Raw genomic sequence first — 20616 nt, forward strand, 5'->3', positions numbered from 1 at the left:
GATGAATTGCGGGTATTTCTTCTGGGAGTCCTGACCCCAGACACGCTCACCACACCATCCCACCTCTCTACCTCTTCCCTCGGGTCAGGAGCCAGATCAAGCAGGGGCGGGGGGGGGGGGGGGGGGCGGGGGGGGGCGATGTGGCCTTGCTCACGGCTGCTTGCGAGTGGAGAGGGAAGGGACGATGAGGCCAGGGCTGGAACTGGAACAGCAGAAGGAAGAGAGAGTGAGGCCCACTGTGAGAACCAGGCCCTAGTTCTCCTGCCTGTCCCACCCTAACCTCTAACCCAGTGTTTGGCTTAAGGGGGTAGGCACAGCCTACTGCTGCCCCAGAGGAGGGCTCTATGTTCCTTTCCTTGACCTCCCTCATCCCCCATCACCTGCCCCAGACTTGAGACAGAGGTCACTTTACACCCAGAACTGAGGCTGGCACTGCCCACCTGGACCCACCTGGGAGGCCTTCAGTGCTGGTCCAGGATGAGGGGCACCTGGGCGATGTCCACGTGGGGAGGCAGCCGCTCGCCTGTGCGCACGTTGAACATGGGCAGGGTGGAGAGTGGCCGGGGGACTTCTCGGCTGGCTGCCATCTGCCGCAGCTCCTCCGTGTTCCCTCGGATGGTGCAGTGGTGGACCATCTGGATGCTGGGCCACAAAGCCGGCCAAAGGCCAGGCCTGGGAGTCAGCCTCTGCCCAGGGCCCAGTCTGGCCCTGCCTCTAAACCACACTGCAGGCTTCCCCCCTGCTATGTGTGTGTGGGGGGGCAGTCACATGCATGGGGGGTGGGCGGTGACAAACAGGAAGTTCTATGGTGTCAACTCAGTGACCAGTGATGAGACATGGCCTCTGGGTGCAGATAGGCTGAATTCAAGGTTCTGTGTCCTTCACAAGGTGCCTAATCATTCTGTGCCTGGTTTCTATAACTATAAATAATAAATAACAAAACCTATTTCCTAGAGCCCTCCCAGGATAGTTGTGGGGATTAAGAGAGAAAATGCAGCTGGGTGTTTAGAAAAGCAGGTGGCACATGGGAGGAACTCCTAAGAGAGACACCAAGACGTGAGCAGATGCCTGTCCAGGGTATTCCCAGAGACCAGGTTTTGCTGGGCTTTATCTTCTGCTTTTATGTGCTGATGACCTTCTAGGCCCCTAGAGCTCTCAGCTCTCTCCCCTAATAGTTTCTCCACTGAACGTGCAATCCTCTCCCTCCCACCCCTCTGCTCTGGCAGGCCCAGTCCCTCCACATTTTCCCACCTCCTAGCCTTTGCCCAAGCTGTCCCCCTTCCAGGACTCCCCTCCCCATGTCCTGCCAGGCCTTGACTGTCTCCTCTTTCCACTCATCAGACCTGGGCTCCCCTCCTCTGTACCTTGGCCCCCATCCTCAGCCCAGCCTGCCCCTAGCACTGACAACCTCCAGACACAGAGTCTTTTCTCTCTGTCTTCATTTCAGAACCAGTCTCCCCAAAGCTGGCACTGGGCTCCACCCTCCATGGGCTGGAAATCCCAACTGCAATGAAAAGAACTGTCCACCACACCCATCCAGAAGTCCTTCCAGACCTCTAGCTCCAGTTTTCCCTCAGAAGATTCAGCCTGTTCTCATTTGACATTCTCATGGGCTTGCTTTCTGCTGTCACGGTAAACTAACTCATTTTGAGAAATCAGAGTAAGCATGAGATCTTACTTCAGGTTTGAACATAAGTTCCACTGCTTAGTGGCTGTGTGACCTTGTGCAAGTTACTTAACTTCTCTGTGCTGCCTTTTCCTCAGCAGGAAAGCAGAATGAGTTAAAACACTCGGCCTGGCTTCCCACCAGCATGCAGCAAGTGGGCACTATTGGTGTCATTGTTGGTTTTACTACTGTAGGTCCCCTAATAAACTTGGCCTCCAGTAGAGGGACGTTTTCAAGCCCCTTTACACAAACCCACATTCATGGGCCAGCCTGGAGACAGTTTCCTAGACTACCTGATTGCCGGGTCAGACAGACAGCAGGGGCTTGTCATACATGAGAACCGCGTTTCTCAGAGGGTCTGGGAGCCTAGGTAGGGAGGGGAAGTGATTCCACCCACACCCAAGTCTCAGTCAATGGACCAGACTCCAGCTGAAGCCTGAGAGGTTAGACACCCCCCCCCACCCCGCCGCGCCCCATCCCCCCACGCCCCCAGGTCTTTCTGGCTTCCCAATGAGCAATGAGCTTGCTGATGTCTCCTGCAGGGGGCAGGACCAAGTCCTGCCAAGCGGGAGGGTGGGAGGAGGTGGAGTCAACCTCCAAGGCTAGGGGAGGGTCAAGATGAGCTCTTAAGTCTGGAATTTGGCAGGCAGAGTTGTCCAAGCACAATTTTCCATTCCCAGGCCAGGGGAGGCAGAGGGGAGAGGGCACAAGAAGTGCGCGGAAGCTGAGGGCTGGAGGCAGGCAGGCAGGTATGGCCCCCCTGTAGCGGAAGGGCTTTAATGGGTCTCCGCCTGGCCCCCAGCCCCACATCTGGGTCTCATTACACTGGCAACACACACAGGTGGAAAAATGCTCTGGGAATGTTTTTCCAGAGCCTGAGCAGAAACCAGACCCACCGTGCCTTCTCCTAGGGTCCTCCCGCATTAGCAATTGATAGACCAGTGAGCAATGGGCAGCCATCCTGCTGCACACAGGCACAAAGGCGTGCATGCTTCCCCGCGTGGCCTGAGGCCTCACCCACACCCACACTCACTCCACCACCATCACACAGCCCCCCAAAGTCCTGCCTCTGGCTCGTAGGCCACAGGAGAGGCTCCTCAGGCCGGAGCACTTTCTGGCCAGTAAAATTTGACATAGTGGAAAACAGGCAGCCGAATCACCATCTATGGACAATTTGAAAAATGGTAGACATTGATCAAGTCAAAAAAATTGGATTTCGGGGCCTCCCCGGTGGCGCAGCGGTTGAGCGCTGGGTTGCGAAGCTGCCCGCGACCTCTGGGGCGCCGGTTCGATCCCCGGCTGCTCCCCGGCCACCAGAGGAGGGTCCCACATGGCGCGCAGACCCCTCCTGCCGCCCGCTGCTCCCCTCAGCAGTGTACTTCAGTCCTTCTGCCTGCTCTGCTCCCCGCTCTGGCTCTGGTGAATTCTCTCACCCTCCCGCACTTCTGACTATACCCAGTGCATGTGTAAACAAAAAAACAAACAAATAAATAAATAAAACATGCCTCTATTAAAAAAAAAAAAAGACTTTAAAAAAAAATTGGATTTCGTAAATATAAATCAGCACAAAATCCAAACCAACAAGGGTGAATATCTCACATAGTAAAATCGGTTATTGATTCAAAACCGATGGAAGAAACCAATTTTACTGACACCAAACTGAGCCTCGAAACTGACCCAGGGAAGCTGGCTGTGGTGGAAACCACAGGTGACAAGAGAATATTTACAATGATAGAAGGTGTAATTGATCATGTCCAGTACAGCCCTCTCCCTGTAAAAATTAAGGGATAAAATCCTCCCCATAAAATTTATGTTAGAAAATCACTGATCCCAGTGGGAAAAAGTCTACCAAATAAAAAAGTTGGAGTATAAAGGCCTTTTCATTTGCTTTGTGTAGTTGATTAAGAGATTGAATCAATTTAGGTAGATGAAAAAATTTCATACGCCTTTGTTCACTCTGGAAAATGTATTCCCCATAAAAATTCATAAAGGTTGGTATAATTTTGATTCTAAAAAATGTATTCCTCGGGCCTCCCTGGTGGCGCAGCGGTTGAGCGCTGGGTTGCGAAGCTGCCCGCGGCCTCTGGGGCGCCGGTTCGATCCCCGGCTGCTCCCTGGCCACGGGAGGAGGGTCCCGCATGGCGCGCAGACCTCTCCTGCCGCCCGCTGCTCCCCTCAGCAGTGTGCTTCAGTCCTTCTGCCTGCTCTGCTCCCCGCTCTGGCTCTGGTGAATTCTCTCACCCTCCCGCGCTTCTGACTGTACCCAGTGCATGTATAAACAAAACAAACAAACAAATAAATAAATAAAACATGCCTCTATAAAAAAAAAAAAATGTATTCCTCAACCCAATGTGTTGAGATGGTGGCATCAAAACGGGGGGTTTAAAGCTGGGGGTTCAGAGCACCCCGAAATTGACGGGCGCCAGTGCACAGAAACGTGTGCACATGTGTGAACACACACGCAGGTCCCTAGTAGCCCACCCTTCTTCCTGGGGTGCTTGCCATGTCAGATGCCACACCCTCCCAGGAGGGAACAATAGGGCCACTGTGACCCTCACAGGATTCTGGTGGCCTCACAATGTCCCCCTGAGGTCACCACAGAGATAACTCAGCCACCCCCCATGTCCCGGGCACAAGTGTGCTAGGCCAGCTGTGGGTGATCATCCTTGGTCCTCCTTCTGGCCACCCAGGGGAAGTGGTGGCCGGGGCCCTGCAGCCTAACGAGGAAGCCTCTGAGGGAACCAGGACCCGGGACACACCTCACCCGCCGAGGGGCAAGCCTGTGGAGACTTCCAGCTGCCATCCTGGAGGTCCTCACACCCAGTTCCCTTCAGCCACCCCAGGGAGAGATGCAGAAAGACACCCTGCTGCCACCCCCTCCTGTGCCCACGGCCTCAAACACTGCAGTGGGCGCAGGCCCACAGGCCAGTGTGTCGGGGGTCCCTAGCAAGAGTGAAACTGAGAACCCCAAGATCCACCGGAAGCCCAGCATATCCAAGGTGATCCTGAGGGCCGTGGAGGATGCAGGGACACGCCACCATGTGTCCCTGGCCACCCTGAAGAAGGCTGTGGCCACCGCCGGTTACAACATGACCCACAATGCCTGGCGCTTCAAGCTGGTGCTCAAGAGGCTGGTGGAGAAGGGCATGCTCAAGCAGGTGACCGGCAAGGGAGCCCTGGGCTCCTTCTGCATGGGCAAGAACCACACCTCCAAGTTAAAGCTCAAGGCCAAGAGACAGCAGCTGCGTCAGCGTCAGCAGTCGAGGCAGCTCCAGAGGGGACAGCGCCTTCAGGGGCTGCGCCGGCCTGGGCAGCGCCGGCCGGAGCAGCGCAAGTTGCTTCTGGGCTCCAGACAGGGGCAAAAGCGGCTCTTCAAGGGAGTCCGGAGGGCGGCCAAGAGCCTCCGCAATTAAGGAGGCAGGGCCGGAGAGCTGGCCGGGGGCACTGGGCCCTCCAAGGGCTTGGTGCCATGGGAATAAAAGGAGCCTCCCTTATTTCACACCTGCTTCCTGGAATCTTTGGGGTTCAAGAGAAAGGTAGGAGAAGAGATTGGGGGCACTGAGGCGGGATCAGGCTGTGGATGGGAGAAACTTGGGCAAAATAAGAGATGGCTCTGGAAGGGCTCGAGGAACTGAAAGTGGCTACAAGCATTAGCTAGTCCAAGCACATCACCTTGCTAGAGGAGAAACTGAGGCCAGAAAGGACCAAGGAAACTGGCGCAACCCTGCTTGCCAGAACCCAAGGGTTTGGCCCATAGGTGAGAGAGAGAAAGAGCTAATCGCCTCTCAAACCCTTTCCCCCAGGATGGCAGGAGATCCCCAAGCCTGGCCAGGTCCCTCCCTTCTTTCTACCCCACAGTAGACTCTCCATGCACCCCTGAAAAGGAAGTGGCCAACCAGGAGAGGTCAGGTCCAGCATCCAGTGGCAGGGAGCTCAGAGGTCAAGATAATTTGGTTTGTCTATGCAGTCCGTGGTGCTGAGAGGGTCCAGCTTGACCATGGGGGGTCCCACCCAGCCCCTTCTTCCCCTTACTCACTCAGAGGTGGCCAGGTCTCTCTTCAGCCTGTGGGGATGACAGTGAAGGGATTGGCTGTTAGTCACAACACTTTCCAGCAGCTGACCAGAAAGGACCAGAGCTCCCCTCAGCCCAAAAGGGGCCACCCTCTGAGGGGGCTGGGTGGCCACAGAACCCAAGGGCCATGAGGTGCATGGATGCCCCCTCTGGCCCCGCACTCACCTGCCCTCCCGCCGGCAGCACATGATGTAGGCCAGGAGCACTGTAAGCAGCAGGGCCACCAGCAGGGGCACCAAGAGAGTGACCAGCGCGTCGGGCAGGAAGTCTCGGGCGGTGGCCTCAGTGGGAGGGCAGAAGAATGGGTCGTGCTCCAGGATGCCGTCCCCTGGGGCGCGCGCCTCGTCTGCAGGCTCTGGCACTGACTTATCCACCTGCTCAGAGAACCCAGAGCTGACCCAGAAGCAGCTGCCTGGACACGCAGAACCCAGAGAGCAGGGCAGGTTCCCATGCTGCGAACTGCAGGTCTAGGACCCTCCACACCCCCAAGCGCAGGAGCGTCTGTTTATAACATGGGAGTGAGAGGTAACCTTAGGTAAGTATGTTCCTTAGAGCCATCTGTTTCTTACCTGCGGCGAATTTGTTAAGTGGTGCCTTAGAACGAGGCAGAATTGTCACACACAGGCCCTTAGCCGGGAAGGGGTTTGGGACTGGCCTGTGGGCGGGTTACACTTACAGGACTTGGGCAGCTACAAGCCTTGTCTGGGTGGTGGACTCTGTCGCCCTCTTGTGGGAGAAGATGGAAGGGTGTGTGTGTGTGTGTGTGTGTGTGTGTGTGTGTGTGTGTGTGTGTGTGTGTGTGTGTGTCAGGGAGAGAGCGTGAGAGACAGAGACAGAGAGAATGCAGATAACCAGAGAAAGTGAAACAGGCACAAAGGACTGGGATGAGAAGGTGGGGGGAAGAAGACTGATGAGCGCATGCCCCACCCCAAAAAGAGAACCAGGGGCCCTCCTCACCAGGGACACATTGCACCAGTCAATACGGAAGTGAGGTGCCAAGGTGTCATAGCAGGACAGAAGTGGAGCCTGGCCCTGGGCACAGCGTGCATGGCTATCAGGAGATGCCACCATCTTCAGGCAGGTGGAGAAGGGTGAGGCCGAGCCCACCTTGATGTACACCCTGGGCCCAGAAAGAAGTCACTGTCAGCAAGTGGGAGGATGATCAGGCACTGGAGATTTGGGGGCCCCAGGGTCCCCCTGAGATCTGGGGTTACAGTGAGAGTACACAGAGCACAGCAGTCGTCTCGGGCCTATCCCTCCTAGAATGTCCAGGATGGATGGATGTTTTATGTCCTCATGGGGCACCAGGAAGTGCAGAGTTCAAGGTAGCTAGGGTTTGGGCCCACAAGGTGCAAGAGAGTGATGAAGGTGGCCAGAGGGACGCAGACAGAGATGTGAGACTGGGAGGTGCAGCTAAGAGTGGATGCTGATGGGTACAGCCCCACCGAGAAACTAGGGAGACCAGTGTTCTCTGCCCACCACCCAGACAAAAAGCAAGCTGCCTCCTCCTCCTTCAGGAAGACCTCCTGGGTTGCACACCTACCCTTCCTTGCGCCCCTCAATGGGAAGGGGAACACGGCCCCCACGGTCCAAGGCAGAGGTGATATTGAGCAGCTGGAGCTCCCCTGGCTTCCAGAGTCCCCCCAGGGTGGTGAGGAAGCGGCTGGCAGGTACAGAGGGCAGCACCTCCTCCACATCATGGCTGCGCACCAGGAACTCAGCCTGGTAGGGAAGTAGGGGGCCTAGGGGTGCAGGTGGGCACCTCAGGCTTACATGGACCCTTCTCAAGCCCTCTGCCCCCTGCTAAGCACCTCCCTGTGTTCCCTCAGGCCCTTCCTTCCTCCCTAATACCCCAGAGTCCTTCCCTAGCACCCACAGCCTCAATGGCTCACCAAGATCCCACAGATTGTGCAGAGCCACCAAGAATACACCTCCAGAGTCTTCCCAGGATGCCCTGTCCCCCACTGTTCTCTAAGTCTCTCCTTTTCACATACCCCTCCTTCTAGAGGAGATTCCCCCTAAGAATAGTGGGAAGGGTTTATGGTGGGACTGGAGGTACCTTCTGGGTCTTCAATCAACAGTACCAGCCTCTGCCGCGTGGTGTCGAAGCTGTCCCGATTATAGGCTGTGACCTGGTGGGGGTGGGGAAGGGGGCTGAGTGGCCCAACCAGAAACAAGAAACCGAGGCTGGGGCCTGGATGTAAATTACATAAATGAACGTGTTGGAACACCGATCCCAGCAGGCAACACAGCCCACCGGGGTCCCTGATGGTACCTCAATGACCTGGCGCCCTCTATCTTCGGGGGTGGCGGTGCCATAGAGGAAGCCAGGATGGAGGGGGCTGCGCTGGGTGTAGCGGAGCCACCGGGGCAGGTCTGGGTGTCCCTGGAGGTGCGCATGGTAGGTGATGGGGACGGTGTGTGGGACAGCTGGTGGAATAAGGACAGGTGATAAGAGACATAGTCAAAGTTTCAACAACCCTGGCAAGGCACCCCCAGTCCACACCAGTGTCACGGGGCCCCCTCACCTGCGTGCTCAGGAAGGCGAGGGAAGGTTTCCTGGTCCAAGGTGTGCACAAAGACACGTCCCACCAGCGGGTGCAGGGTGGTCTGCTGCTGCTGGGCCGCTGTGCCCCCCAGCCCTGCCAGAAGACCTGTGGGGAAGCCAGGAACCCCAAACACACGGACTAGGCTCAGTCCTGGGACAGAGAGAAGCTGCCCCACATCTCGGCCCCTAACCCTGGTGCTCCTAAGGGACTGAGAAATATGTGAGTGGAAGGGATTCCTTTGCAAGTGCCCAGGAGAAGAGCAACTCTCCCCTCCCCAGCTATGCCACACAGTTCAAAACCCTGAGACTGGTTTGTTTGGATTCAGGGAGCCCCCTCCTCATTTCTCCTTATTTTAGCTCCTGTTGGGAGTCACAGTGGCAGAGACTGATGTCGGCCAGGATTGGTGTGTGTCCAACGGACACCTGAGAAAGACACTTTAAGAATTTGGTGGTTCCTTAGAGGAAGCCAGGGTGATGGGTGCTGCGAAGAACCCAAAGACCTTTGGAGCAGGGGGGTAGCCATTCTGAGATCCCCACTCCCTCCTTCCCTAACATACAAGGGGATCCCCCGCCACACTAGAGGCCAATAGAGCCGAGCAAAAGGAATCCTGGGCCCCAGCTGCCCTGCCTTCTCTCCTAGAGCCAAATTTAGCCAGGGCCTAGAAAACCTCCCGCCCAGTCAGCCTGTTAAAGGGCCCACGACCCTCTAGGCCTATGCGGTCAGGCTCACCTGGGGCCCAGGACACCCGGACCCTCAGCATTCTCAGCCCCCAGAGTCCAGCGCCCAGCCCCCAACCCCAGCTCCTGGATCCTGTGCCAGCCTTGACATTAACACCCCAAAGTCTTTTTGGCCCTTGCCTCAACCCCCACCAGGGAAATAGAATCTTCCCTACTTCCACTTATCATGCCTAGATCTCAGCCTGTCCTGGCCTCTCCCCTGAAGAAGGCCCCGACTTGCCCACAAGGAGAAGAATCCAGGATAGCGCTGCTGCCATGGCTGCCCCAGCCTGGCCTGGCCAGTGAGTGACAGAGACAGGAGCAGGGGGGGAGGAGGGAGGGAGGCACAGGGGGGTGGCCCTGGCGCAGCTGGGCCCTGGTTTCAGCCCTGGGGCCCTCCCCGTTGCCACTGGAGCAGCCACTGAACAGAGGGTGGACTGCCTCCTCACACCACAGGGCCCTCCCCTCGCCCTCCAGCTGGAGAGGGCAGGTTTCTAAGCGCTAACCTGACCATCTCAGTGCCCCTTCAAGCCCGAAGGGCTCCACTGCCCTGAATGCCCCAGCTGCTGATTTCAGGCCCTTCTTTTCTTTTTTTTTATTTTCTTATATTGTGGGTCATCTTTCTATAGTTATTGTTCCCCTTGGGTGCAGACCTCCCACCAACAATCCAGCCAGGTACCACAACCCGGCTCCCCAGTAAATCCTTTTTTTTTTTTTAAAGGCAGGACTTTTTTTTTTTAAGATTTATTTATTTATTTATACAAGCACTGGGTACAGTCAGAAGCGCGGGAGGGCGAGAGAATTCACCAGAGCCAGAGCTGGGAGCAGAACAGGCAGACTGACAAAGTACACTGCTGAGGGGAGCAGCGGGTGGCAGGAGAGGTCTGCACGCCATGTGGGACCCTCCTCTGGTGGCCGGGGAGCAGCCGGGGATCAAACTGGTGCTGCAGAGGCTGCGGGCAGCTTTGCAACCCAGCGCTCAACTGCTGAGCCACCGGGGAACCGCACCCCCCCCCCCAGCTCCCGCCCCCATAGATCCTTTTTTCACCTGGCCATCCTGTCTAAAATCCCCTCCCCCCCCCCAATACCCAGGCTTTTGCCCAGCCCCCAGCTGGCCCCAACCTGATAAGCTCTCACAACACCTTTGCATAAGCCAACCCCTGCTACCTCTTCCACCCTCATCCACCAGCAAGTCTCACCTACCTTTCCGGAGCCAGCACAGCCCTGCTCCTCTCTCTGAAGTCTTTCTGTGCTCCCTTCTTTGCCTAGCCCAAGCTGGGAGCCCCTTCACCCCTGAGGACAGCCCCACCTCCCAGCATCACTGGAAGCAGAAGGATCTCGCCTTTGTGTCCCTCGGCCTGCCAGGGCACCCGGCAACTGCTAGGTGTAAGGGGTTAGGGTGACGGCTTTCCTAACAGCACACGAGGGTACTATTCACGAAGACCTGGTCCCCAGACAAAGCACCCCAGCATATACTCCAGATCTGGGACAAGAGAGAGTCCAGACGGGACCAATCCGATACACGGCAAAGTGGAGGACGTGGCCCAGGCCTGCAGGGCCAGGACATGAACGAGGTAACTTCAGTCTGGCACTGTGGGGCAGCCTTCAAAGAGTCAACCACACCATCTAGGCCCCGTTTCCATGTCTACAAGCCAGAAACCACAGTATTTGCCTCTTGGTGTTATTCTGGAGGATTCAGCACACATTAGGAAGCACCTGCTAGGTGCCTGGGGTGCAGACATGAGCAGAACCTGGCTGTGTGGAGTTGGCATGGTGGCTACCAGGCCAGAGTCTTCATGCGGATTTACATGTGGGAAGGCATTCCACTCCAAGCAGCCCCACGAGGCAAGCATAACCCCTGTCGCCTTTCACAGATGATAAAACTGAGACACGTGGGGAGGCAGAACTTCCTCAAGACCATACTGTGGATGAGCTTAGCCCCACCCTGACTCAATCAGTGATGCCATGGATGGGATCATAGGTGGGACCTTGCTTCTGCCTCCTTCCTGCACCTGCCTAGGCTCTTTATTGAGGTGAAGAGATTGGGGCTTTCCACCCACAGAGACGAAGCAGACTCTCCCCGGGGTCCCTGAGAAGGAGGCGGAGGGCTGTGAGTGCCAAGGTTCCAAAATTCTGAGTGCCTGTGACATGCTTCCTGTCCCTTGAGATAAAGGGTCTTGTTCCCAGTGTTCCCCACCCCTATAACCCAATGCCCCAGGCAAGGACGTCTGAGACCTGTAATGAGTCAGCCAGGGCCCAAAAGTGTCAGCTTGCAGATTGGGGTAAACAGTGACCAGGTTATTCAGTCCTTGTCCCTGTCTTTCTCTACCCACCTGACCATCCTACCTGTCCCTGGAGAGCCACCAAATTTCAGAGTCAGCATCCACTCAGGCAGGGCAGTTTGTCCCAGAGTCACCTTGATGCCTTCTCAGAGATGGAAGCCAGAGGAAGGAAGGTTCTGGAGGCAGAGGACTCTGGGGGAGCAGGCCGAGGTGCCAGGGCCTGGCCAGCTGCCCAGGCCTCAGCCCCTCCATGGTTCCATGTGACTCCCCTTCCTCCCCCTGCTGCCTCCCCTGCTATTTTTGGAGCCACCCTCTCATACCCTTAGCTGTCTTGAGGAGGCAGTACCCAAACCCAATGCCATCAGTTCCCCAGAAGCCAGCTTACCTACCTATCCTTTTCCCCTTCCCGAAACTGCCGGAGCCAGGGACCTCGCCAGGGCCTAGCTGGAAGCCCCCTGAAAGTCTCTGGTCTTCCAGGGACCTCCCACCTCACAGCTGTCTGGATTGTGAGCCGCTGCTGGAACACTCCACACTTTCTGTTCCCTGGACTGCTTGGCTAGGGTAGGGGGAGGAAGGGAAGGACAGACGGGAGTCATAGGGTCTTTACACTTCTTATTTTGGAAAAAAAAATTTTTTCTTTAAAGATTTATTTATTCACGCATACAAGAACCGAGGTACAGGCCAGATGTGCGGGAGAGTAAGAGGATTCACCAGAGACAGAGCAGGGAACAGAACAGGCAGATCTACTGAAATACACTGCTGAAGGGAGCAGCGGGTGAGACGGGAGAGGTCTGCTGTGCCATGTAGGTATCTCCCTGGCCGGCCGGGATCCAACACGCACTGCAGAGGCTGCGGACAGATTCACAGCGCTGTGCTCAACCATCTGTGCCACCAGGGAGGCCCGGGAAAGAATTTTTTATCAAACAAAAACATACAGAATAATTTAATGAGCCCTCAGATACCATAGTGATACCATAGTGATCACCGGCTTCAGGGACTATCAATTTACCACCAACCTCCTTTTGGTATAGGGCAGCCCCGATATTGAACGGGTTCCTGGCTGTGGGTCCTCACCCGTGCGCTTACAAGGGACTTATTAAGACTCCACTACAGGCACACACAAAAGGTTAATAAAAGGTTTATTTACAAGGGAAAAGGAAATAAGGAAAATGTACAACTCAGGGAGAAAATAGGGAAATAAAGTCTTTAATGCGTCCTACCCGATCCGACGACCTGGAAACCCAAAGTCCCTCTCTGAGCTGGCCGGATGCTGCGAGCTGGCGGAGAGCCAAAATGGGGGACCCCTCCAAAGCCCACGTGTCTGGCTTTATACCAACGTGGCTGCTTAATCCCACCCTCAGGTCCCAGCCACCTTCCCTTTGGTGGTGATGGGATTTGGAGTTCCCAGTGTCTTTGGCTTTGGCCTGGGGTGGGGGTGGAGTCCACAAAGCCTGTATGGGATTAGCTTTAGGACATCCTTTCCCCCTAACACTTTCATCTGTACCGTTCCCTCTCCCCCTCCCCCCATTTAATTTAAACTGTCAATATTTCAGTATCTTTGAAAGACAATGACCTTTTTTACTTACCATAACCATAGTTGTTACACCCCATCACATTACTATTCCTTCAAGTTAAAAATAATTCCTAAATATCTGATCTATAGAGTTCAGATATCCAATTTTTCATACATGTCTGTTTGGCTCTTTTATGATGCATTTACTTGACTCGGCATCCAAATAAGGTGCACACATTGCAACTGACTGCTCGGTCTCTTTCAAAGTTCTGTAACTCTATAGGCACCCCCTCCACGCTCTCAAACCCTTCCCCATCTCTCCTTCCCTGTTTTTTTTTCTTTCCTTGAGGGAACAGGTCGTTCATTATGTAGTTTTCGAAAGTCTGTATTTTGCTGACTGTATTTCGCTGATGTTCTTTTGTTCCTTAACACGTTCCTCTGGCCACTGTACTTCCTGTAAATCGTATTTCCTGTACATTGTTATTTCCTGTGAACTGTAGTTGGAGTTCTGTATCAGGTGTAGGGCGATTTTCTTTAAAAAGACCACTTGGTGGTGCTGCTTCTCCCAGCTCAAGGCACAGTGGCCATTGAGCCACTGAGCTTGGTGCCTCATCCATCAACTTTTTTTTTTTTAAATGATGGTTTTCAAATCTGATCACTCCTTCCTCCATTAGTTGGAATGATTCTGGACAGAGACACTGCCCCTCTCTAACCATGTTGTTACTGAGTGGCACAGCTCGTATAGAAAACACAGGCTAAAACCTTGGCTCTGTTTCTGCATTTACCGATTTTGAAATAATGGGTAGATTCCCTAGCATCCTCCAAACACGGACCAAAAAGATTTTTTTTTTTTTAGTAGAGGCATAATTATGAACTTTTGAACATATTTGACTGCTCCAATGTCCCTCCTGGTGCTCAAGCTGTCGGATGCATCTCGACCTCCCAATTTGCTCCTCTCCAGTTAAAGCAGGCTCCTGGAGAACTGGAGGGTCAGGTCTCTGCACCGTGCAGTGTCAGTCTCCGCAAGCCCAGCCGGGCTCGCAGCCCTTGCTTATTTGGGCAACCCCAGCCCTGCCCTCAGCGGGCCGGCTGTGTTCCTGCTGCTTTGCCACCGACAGTCTCCTCAGTTTTCTGCTTTCGGTTGATCTCTGCTCGGCATTCATTGTCCCAGTTTAATCCCTCTAGTCCTTTGTCCCAGTCTCTCCCCATCTCAGTGAAGGTTTGCCGAATGAATGAATGATTGGTTGAATGAATGCATCATCTTCCCAACTATCTTATTCCATTTCAGTCCCTATAACCCTATCTCCCGAAGTCTCTTGATCTTTGAGGGCCGTATTTTCATCTGCATCTGTGTGTTGTCATGGGGGACAAAGGAAAGGGATTTTCGTCATAGTGATCTGAGCGTCGTATCTGCCTTCCAGACTCCTCCCCTCGCATCTTTCTACCTTACATCCTTGGCTGCCCCCACCCCCATAACAAAGGGTGCGATCCGTCAGTCCGCCACGAGAGGGCGCATTTGCTGGCTCCGGCCCAGAGCTGCGCCTGCGCGATATTGGGGCGGAGCTGCGGGGCGGGCGGGGGGCGGAAGCAGCTGAGCGCGCCGCCCGGGGCTAGGGATGCGCGTCACAAGTGCGTGCTGGGCGCGCTGCAGCTGGAGGGGGCGACAGAGGAGGGAACCCGGGGCCTGGAGCCCGGCCTCGTCCTCCTCTTCCGGGTCCCGGGGATGTTCTTCCAAACGAGGAGAATCCGCTGGGAAGCAGAGGGCTGGGCACTGTGCCCTCTTCTCCACCTTGCCCATCATCTTCGTCAGCCCTGTGGCTTCCAAGGACATGTCCACGTTCTCCCCCCCCCCCCCCAGCACTTAGGGGCACGAGCCTGGGTACCTAAGTACCCAGAGTCCTTCCCCCACCCTTTTTATCTTTGAACTTGAAGCTTTAAAGGGGGTTCTTATTGCCTCGTGACCGCTTAAAACCATCAATTATGAGTCTGTGAAAGCCAGAGACCATTCCTGGCCAAACTTTTTACTTACAGGAGAAAGAGCAGGGGGTGGGGCGCGCCTCTGTCCCACAGCGCAGTCTGCACAGCTCCATCCAGAGCCCTCTCCACTGAGACTCTCCTTGAAGTGGGGCAATAGGATCAATGAGATAATGGAAGCGAAAGTGCTTTGTAAGGGGCAAAGACTGTAGAAAGTAAGGGGTCTTTTATTTATTTATAACTGACAGTGCAAGCAGTAGCTGCCCAGGGCCAGCCCACTGGGCACAACCTGAATGCTGCGAGCAGTCAGATTTAGTAGCCACCACTTAGTGATAGTCGGTTTAGGAAAATAAAAGAAACAAAATCTCTGACAATTTTTGCGGATGACATGATTATTTATATAGAAAAGCGAATTCTACTGGCATGTTATTTGGATTATTAAGAGAGAGCAGCAAGGTTGCTGGGCAGAAACAACATCCCATACAAATAAAACACAAAATAATTCAACAGTGTTTCCATGCAGCAATAATTTATTGGAAACTATCTTTTTAGTTTCTAGAAAAACCATCTTTAAAAAAAAAAATTCAAACTAAAATTAAAATTGTATAGAACACAGAACAAAACTTACAAAAGATATTTATAAAGAAAAACTATAGGCTCTAAACCTATTAAAACTATAGGCTACATAGGAATAAATGGAAAGATGTAGACAGTCTTCTTCATATTCGGTGATTCGGTGCAAGTCCAATAAATATCCCAGTAAGATTTTTCAGAGATGTAAGCAGACCGGTAAAATTCTTGTATAAGAGCAAAGGACCAAGAAGCAACGAGACAATTCTGAAAAAGAACAAGCCCTTTCCAGATACCAAGACTTATTTGAAAGTGATAGTAATTAAAATAATGTGGTATTGGTGCAGGCTAGACAAAAAGATCAATAGAACAGAGTGCCCAGAAACAGATCCAAGCTAATGTGGGAATGTGATTTATGAGGGCAGTGGCATTGCAATTTGGTGAGACAGAACAGAATATTCAATAAAAAGTGTTGTGACAATTGGCTTTTCATATAAAAATATATCTGTACTATCCATAAGTATTAATTCCAAATAGATTAAAGAGCTAAAAGAGAAAAAGCAAAACTTTAAAATAGGGGCCTCCCTGGTGGCCCTGGGGTTAAGTCTCAGCACTATCACAGCTACTGCCTGAGTTTGATCCCATGCCAGGGAGTTGACCCACCTGGTGCAGCAGACCTCTCCTGTCTCACCCGCTGTTCCCCTCAGCAATACATTTCAGTAGATCCACCTGTTCTGGTAATCCTCTCACCTCCCACACCTCTGGCCTATACCCCAGCTCTTGAGTGCATAAATAAATAAAATAAATCTTTAAAAAAAAAACTTAAAATAATTAGAAGAAAATGTAGAAGATCTCAACATAGGAAAACATTTCTTAGACAAGAAACACGACTCACAGAAGATGAAGGACAAGTGAAGACTGGCTGATGATGTTGGCAGCACATAAAACAGATGAAAGGTAATATATAAAATAAAAGGGTAATATATAATATAAAAAGGCAATGCCTATCCAGGAGCTGTAAAGACCTCCAAATCAAAAATGGAAACACAGACCTTTTAAGACCTCTAATGCCACCTCAAATAGAATTCTTTTTTTTTTTTTTTAGATTTATTTTATTTATACAAGAGGCGGGGTACAGGCCAGATGCTCAGAAGGGTGAGAGGATTCACCAGAAACAGAGCGGGGGAACTGAACAGGCAGACTGACGAAATACACTGCTGAGCGGAGTAGCAGGCTAGACAGGAGAGGTCTGCTCACCATGTGGGTTGCTCCAAGGTCGGCGGGGATTGAACCGGCACTGCAGAGGCTGCGGACAGCTTCACAGCACTGCGTTCAACCGCCTGCGCCACCAGGGAGACCCCCAAATGGCATTCTTTCCCTTCTGCAGTGCTACTAGAACCCGGATCCGACCAGGTATCAGAGGTCTGGGCTTTGGGAGAGTCTGAGCCTTCCTCCAACTCCATCAGATGAATGCTAATTGGTCTAAATATCCACTGGTAATTCAGTTCCTCTGGTCAATGATTGGGTTAGGAGATGTATATGTATGCATTTCTGTTCACCAAAAAGGGAGAACTCCAGGAAAGAGACACTAAGAAAGCATCCACTTTCTTCTGCGTCTGGATTTGGTTGCCTGCTGGGACATCTGGAGCTGAGACAGCCATCTTGTAGCTCGAGAGGAGTCCAGCCAACACAATGAGGAAGGTTGCGTAGAAAGGTGGAACAAACCTTGTCCCCAATATCACAGTTGAGCCTCTGAATTAGCCAACACTTTGGACTTCTGGTATAAAATAATAAACTTCCCTTTTTGTTTAAATCCTTCTAGTGGAACTACTGTCACTTGTAGCAAAAGCTGCAACTGGCAGCAAAGAATATTCTGCAACAGAATAGCAAAGAAGTGAGTGTTCTGGAGGAAACCCAGATGGCCAGTGAGCATGAGAAGATGCAAGACCTCACAGGCAGGGGATGCAGATGCAAATGAATCCCACTTCACACCCATAAGACTGGCAAAAATAAAAAGTCTAACAAGATTAGATGTTGGTAAGGCTTTGGTAGAAGGGGAGGTCTTGTGCAAAGGCTGCTGGAGAGACCACCAAGGGGTCCAGTCCTATGGGACAACCCAGCTTTCAGCTTCTGGGGGCACACCATCAAGACAGTTTCAGATAAGAGCAAGGGCATTCACTGCAGCCCTGGTTAGAATAACAAACCACAGACACAACCCAAATGCCTGTCAGGAGAGGAACTGATAAATAAATTGTGACTTCTTCACACCATGAAATAGTAAACAGAAGTTAGAATGAATGAACCAAAGCCATATGCATCAACATGGTTCCAGAGTGAAAAACATGCCAAGTGAGAAAAAGATGAGATGATCCACACGGCATGGTGTCCTTATATGAATTTAGTAACACAGAAGGCATGACTCTGCCGCTTTATGTGCACACTTCGATGCGCAGGGGAAACAGGAAATTATATCTAGACTTAACAGGGAAGAAAATTTGACACCTGCTCCAACGTGAATGAAGCCTGAAGGCACCACACTAAGACAAGCCAGTCACTAAAGGACAGATACTGTGTGAGTCCATGTCATCTGAGCTACGGTGGGGTGGTCCACTTCAGAGACAGGAAGTAGAGGGCTTGCTGCCAGGGGCAGGTGGGGGCGGAGACTTGGGGGGGTCACTACTGAATGGGAGCAGAGGTTTGATGCTGAGGGTTGAATACCGATGTGAATATATTTAAGACCAATGATCTGTTCAAAAAGTTAAAATAGTAAAGGTTATATTATGTATATTTTACAACGAAAAATAATGTGTGAAATGTTTGTGCTATAGAGGGGGGTGCATTCCAGATTTGTGACAGTGGATTGGGTGGGCGGCAGGACTGGGGAGAAGAGAAAGGGGCTTCAACTCAAACTCTCATGTTCTGTTTCTTTCATATGAAAGAAGCCAAGGCAAAAAAAAGTTAGCTATTTGTACATGTTGTTGGTTATGTGCTTCTCTGGATTTTTGTTTTTAAAGAAACTTTTCAAAGTAAAAATTAAAACCCACATATATATGAAGCATCTGTTACCCCACCCCTACCCCCAAGGCCACCTTAAGGGGTTAAATGTGGGAGACCAGAGCGCTGGCATTTTGGAAGCTATGCCTGTGCCAGGAGAAGCAGCCGCATGGCCAAGCCACTCGGTAGGGGAGCTGGCAGGGGCACGATGCTCTTCCCCTTGGCCCAGGGCAGGTGAAACCAAGGCTGGAGTCTCTGAGAGCCTGTCTCCTGCTCGGGCACCCACAGCATAGGCCCCAAAAGCAGAAGAAAAATAGAAGCCAGCATCAAAACACAGGGATGTGTATTATTAGCAGCCACAGCAGGCAAGAGAAAGAGTTCTTTGAATCTGCTGATGACAAAATATATTGCCCAATCTTTCCGGTTATGTTTTTTCTTCTTCTTTGACCTCGCTGCATATCTCTGGAGCTCCCATGGCTATGGCTGTCTGCGTTGCAAAATACATATTTACAGGCCTTTAAAGCCTGGCTAAATATAGGCTTTCTTTTAAAGCAACTGATGATTTGGAGAAATCGTTCCTCTGTCCCACCCCTTCCCCAACCCCCAACTCTCATTCTCTCTGTCTCTCCCCTTCTTGGTCTCCCTCCTGAATTTCCACGATGTGTCTGAATTTTCTAAGTGCTGTAACAGGGAAGCATGGAGGGTGAATGAGCAGTAGAAGGGGGACAGCAGAGAGACCCAGGCAGCAAGACAGTCTCCCAGCCGCGGGAGGACCCCAAGGACCCCTCTCCCTGCAGGGCCAGTGGGGGACTTAATGTACTAAGAGGCAGGAATGAAAACCCTTTGGTGGGCCTCCCCGGTGGCGCAGCGGGTTGAGCGCAGCACAGTGAAGCTGTCCGCAGTCTCTGCAGTGCAGGTTCGATTCCTGGCTGGCTAGGGAGCTACCCACATGGTGCAGCAGACCTCTCCTGTCTCACCCGCTGCTCCCCTCAGCAGTGTCTTTGGTCCGTCTGCCTGTTCTGCTCCCCGCTCTGTCTCTGGTGAATCCTCTCACCCCTCCTATGCTTCTGGCCTGTACCCCAGTTCTTGTATTAAAATAAATAAATCTTAAAAAAAAAACCAAAAAGAAAAGAAAACCCTTTGGGACATAGAAAAGGGACATCACCTTTGCTCCAGGGATGGTCCCAAAGATGGGGAGAGTTGCAGGCAGGGGGTGCTTATATTTCAGAATTTCATATAATAGTCCTTAGAAGGAAATAAGAGGCCCAAAGTTCCATGAAGACACTCAGGGGGGCAAACGCTAAGGTCCACTGGGTCCATACTTGCCCACACATGTGAATGTCCCCCATTCTATACATGTCCAGATACACATGCAATCCATCACAGTCTGCTCAAGCTCCTACTCTGGGCCAGGAGTCGTTCATTTAGCACTCATTTAATCCTCACAACACTATGAGGTTGGCATATTATCTCCATCTTCCAGAGGAAGGAATGTGTTTGAGTCTTTTAGCTGCAAAGTGGCAGGTTAGGGATTCTAACAAGGATGGTCTGACTCCAAAGCATGGGTTCTGCTCTGCTGCGCACTGAGTGGGGAATACCCAGAATCATCTGTGCTTGGGAGAAACACTCAGACATTCCAATTGAGCTCTTTGAAGAAATTTGGCTCAGGGAAGGGAAATGACTAGCCCGCGGTCACCCAATAAATGAGTGGAGCTAGGACTCTATTCAGATCTTGAACCCTCGCCTGTCTCTTCCTCTCAAACTGAGCAGTTCACTTCCCTCTCCATGTCTCAGCCTTCCTCATTCCCTGGGAAGGGGTCAGCCAAGGGCCACTAAGGCCCCTCCAACACTGACATCCTGGATTTGAGTTCTTGTGTAAATGTGTACACACACACACGCCCTTCTCCAGGGCACCCAAGTCCCTGGCAGAAGAGGACAGATGAAGGAGAGAGAGGGGAGCATGGACGATTGGCTCACCGAAAAGCGGCCGAAGGGCAGCATCCAGGCCAGCTCGGCTCAGCTGACCGTGGCCACGGAAACACCACTTTCAGAGGCTGAGTCTCAAAGCCCAGGACTGGGAAGAGTAGCCAGCCTTGGCACCCAGCCCAGGCCTGAGCCCCGGGCGCTGAGCGCTTATCACAAATCAGGTCTCTCCCTGACTTCATCACACTCTTTGCAGTTGTACCTGGTGTTTAAAAGTAGCAAGCCTCAAGGAACAGTCCCAGAGGGCTCTCATCAGATTAGGGGGTATGTGGGAAAGCAGGGAGGGACTTTATCAAG

General features: G+C 52.6%; 2 protein-coding genes across 2 annotated transcripts; one reads left to right on the forward strand and one right to left on the reverse strand.

Moving 5' to 3' along the window:
* Window positions 1–461: 461 nt before the first annotated feature.
* Window positions 462–9324, reverse strand: SGCA (sarcoglycan alpha; the record flags this gene model as incomplete). The annotated part of the gene is made up of 9 exons (XM_084237246.1): window positions 9245–9324; window positions 8267–8392; window positions 8014–8168; window positions 7798–7870; window positions 7282–7480; window positions 6696–6858; window positions 5904–6112; window positions 5703–5729; window positions 462–642 (listed from the first exon to the last, which is right to left on the reverse strand). Exons 1-9 carry the CDS (start codon window positions 9279–9281, stop codon window positions 462–464), a joined length of 1170 nt encoding a protein of 389 aa, XP_084093372.1. The 5' UTR covers window positions 9282–9324.
* LOC311173108 (histone H1.9-like) lies at window positions 4516–5079 on the forward strand (the record flags this gene model as incomplete). Its single annotated transcript, XM_084236878.1, has 1 exon — window positions 4516–5079. One exon carries the CDS (start codon window positions 4516–4518, stop codon window positions 5077–5079), a length of 564 nt encoding a protein of 187 aa, XP_084093004.1.
* Window positions 9325–20616: the final 11292 nt, after the last annotated feature.

This window comes from Talpa europaea (assembly GCF_964194135.1).
Source record: "Talpa europaea genome assembly, chromosome: 7".
In the NCBI taxonomy this organism is placed as follows: Eukaryota; Metazoa; Chordata; class Mammalia; order Eulipotyphla; family Talpidae; genus Talpa; species Talpa europaea.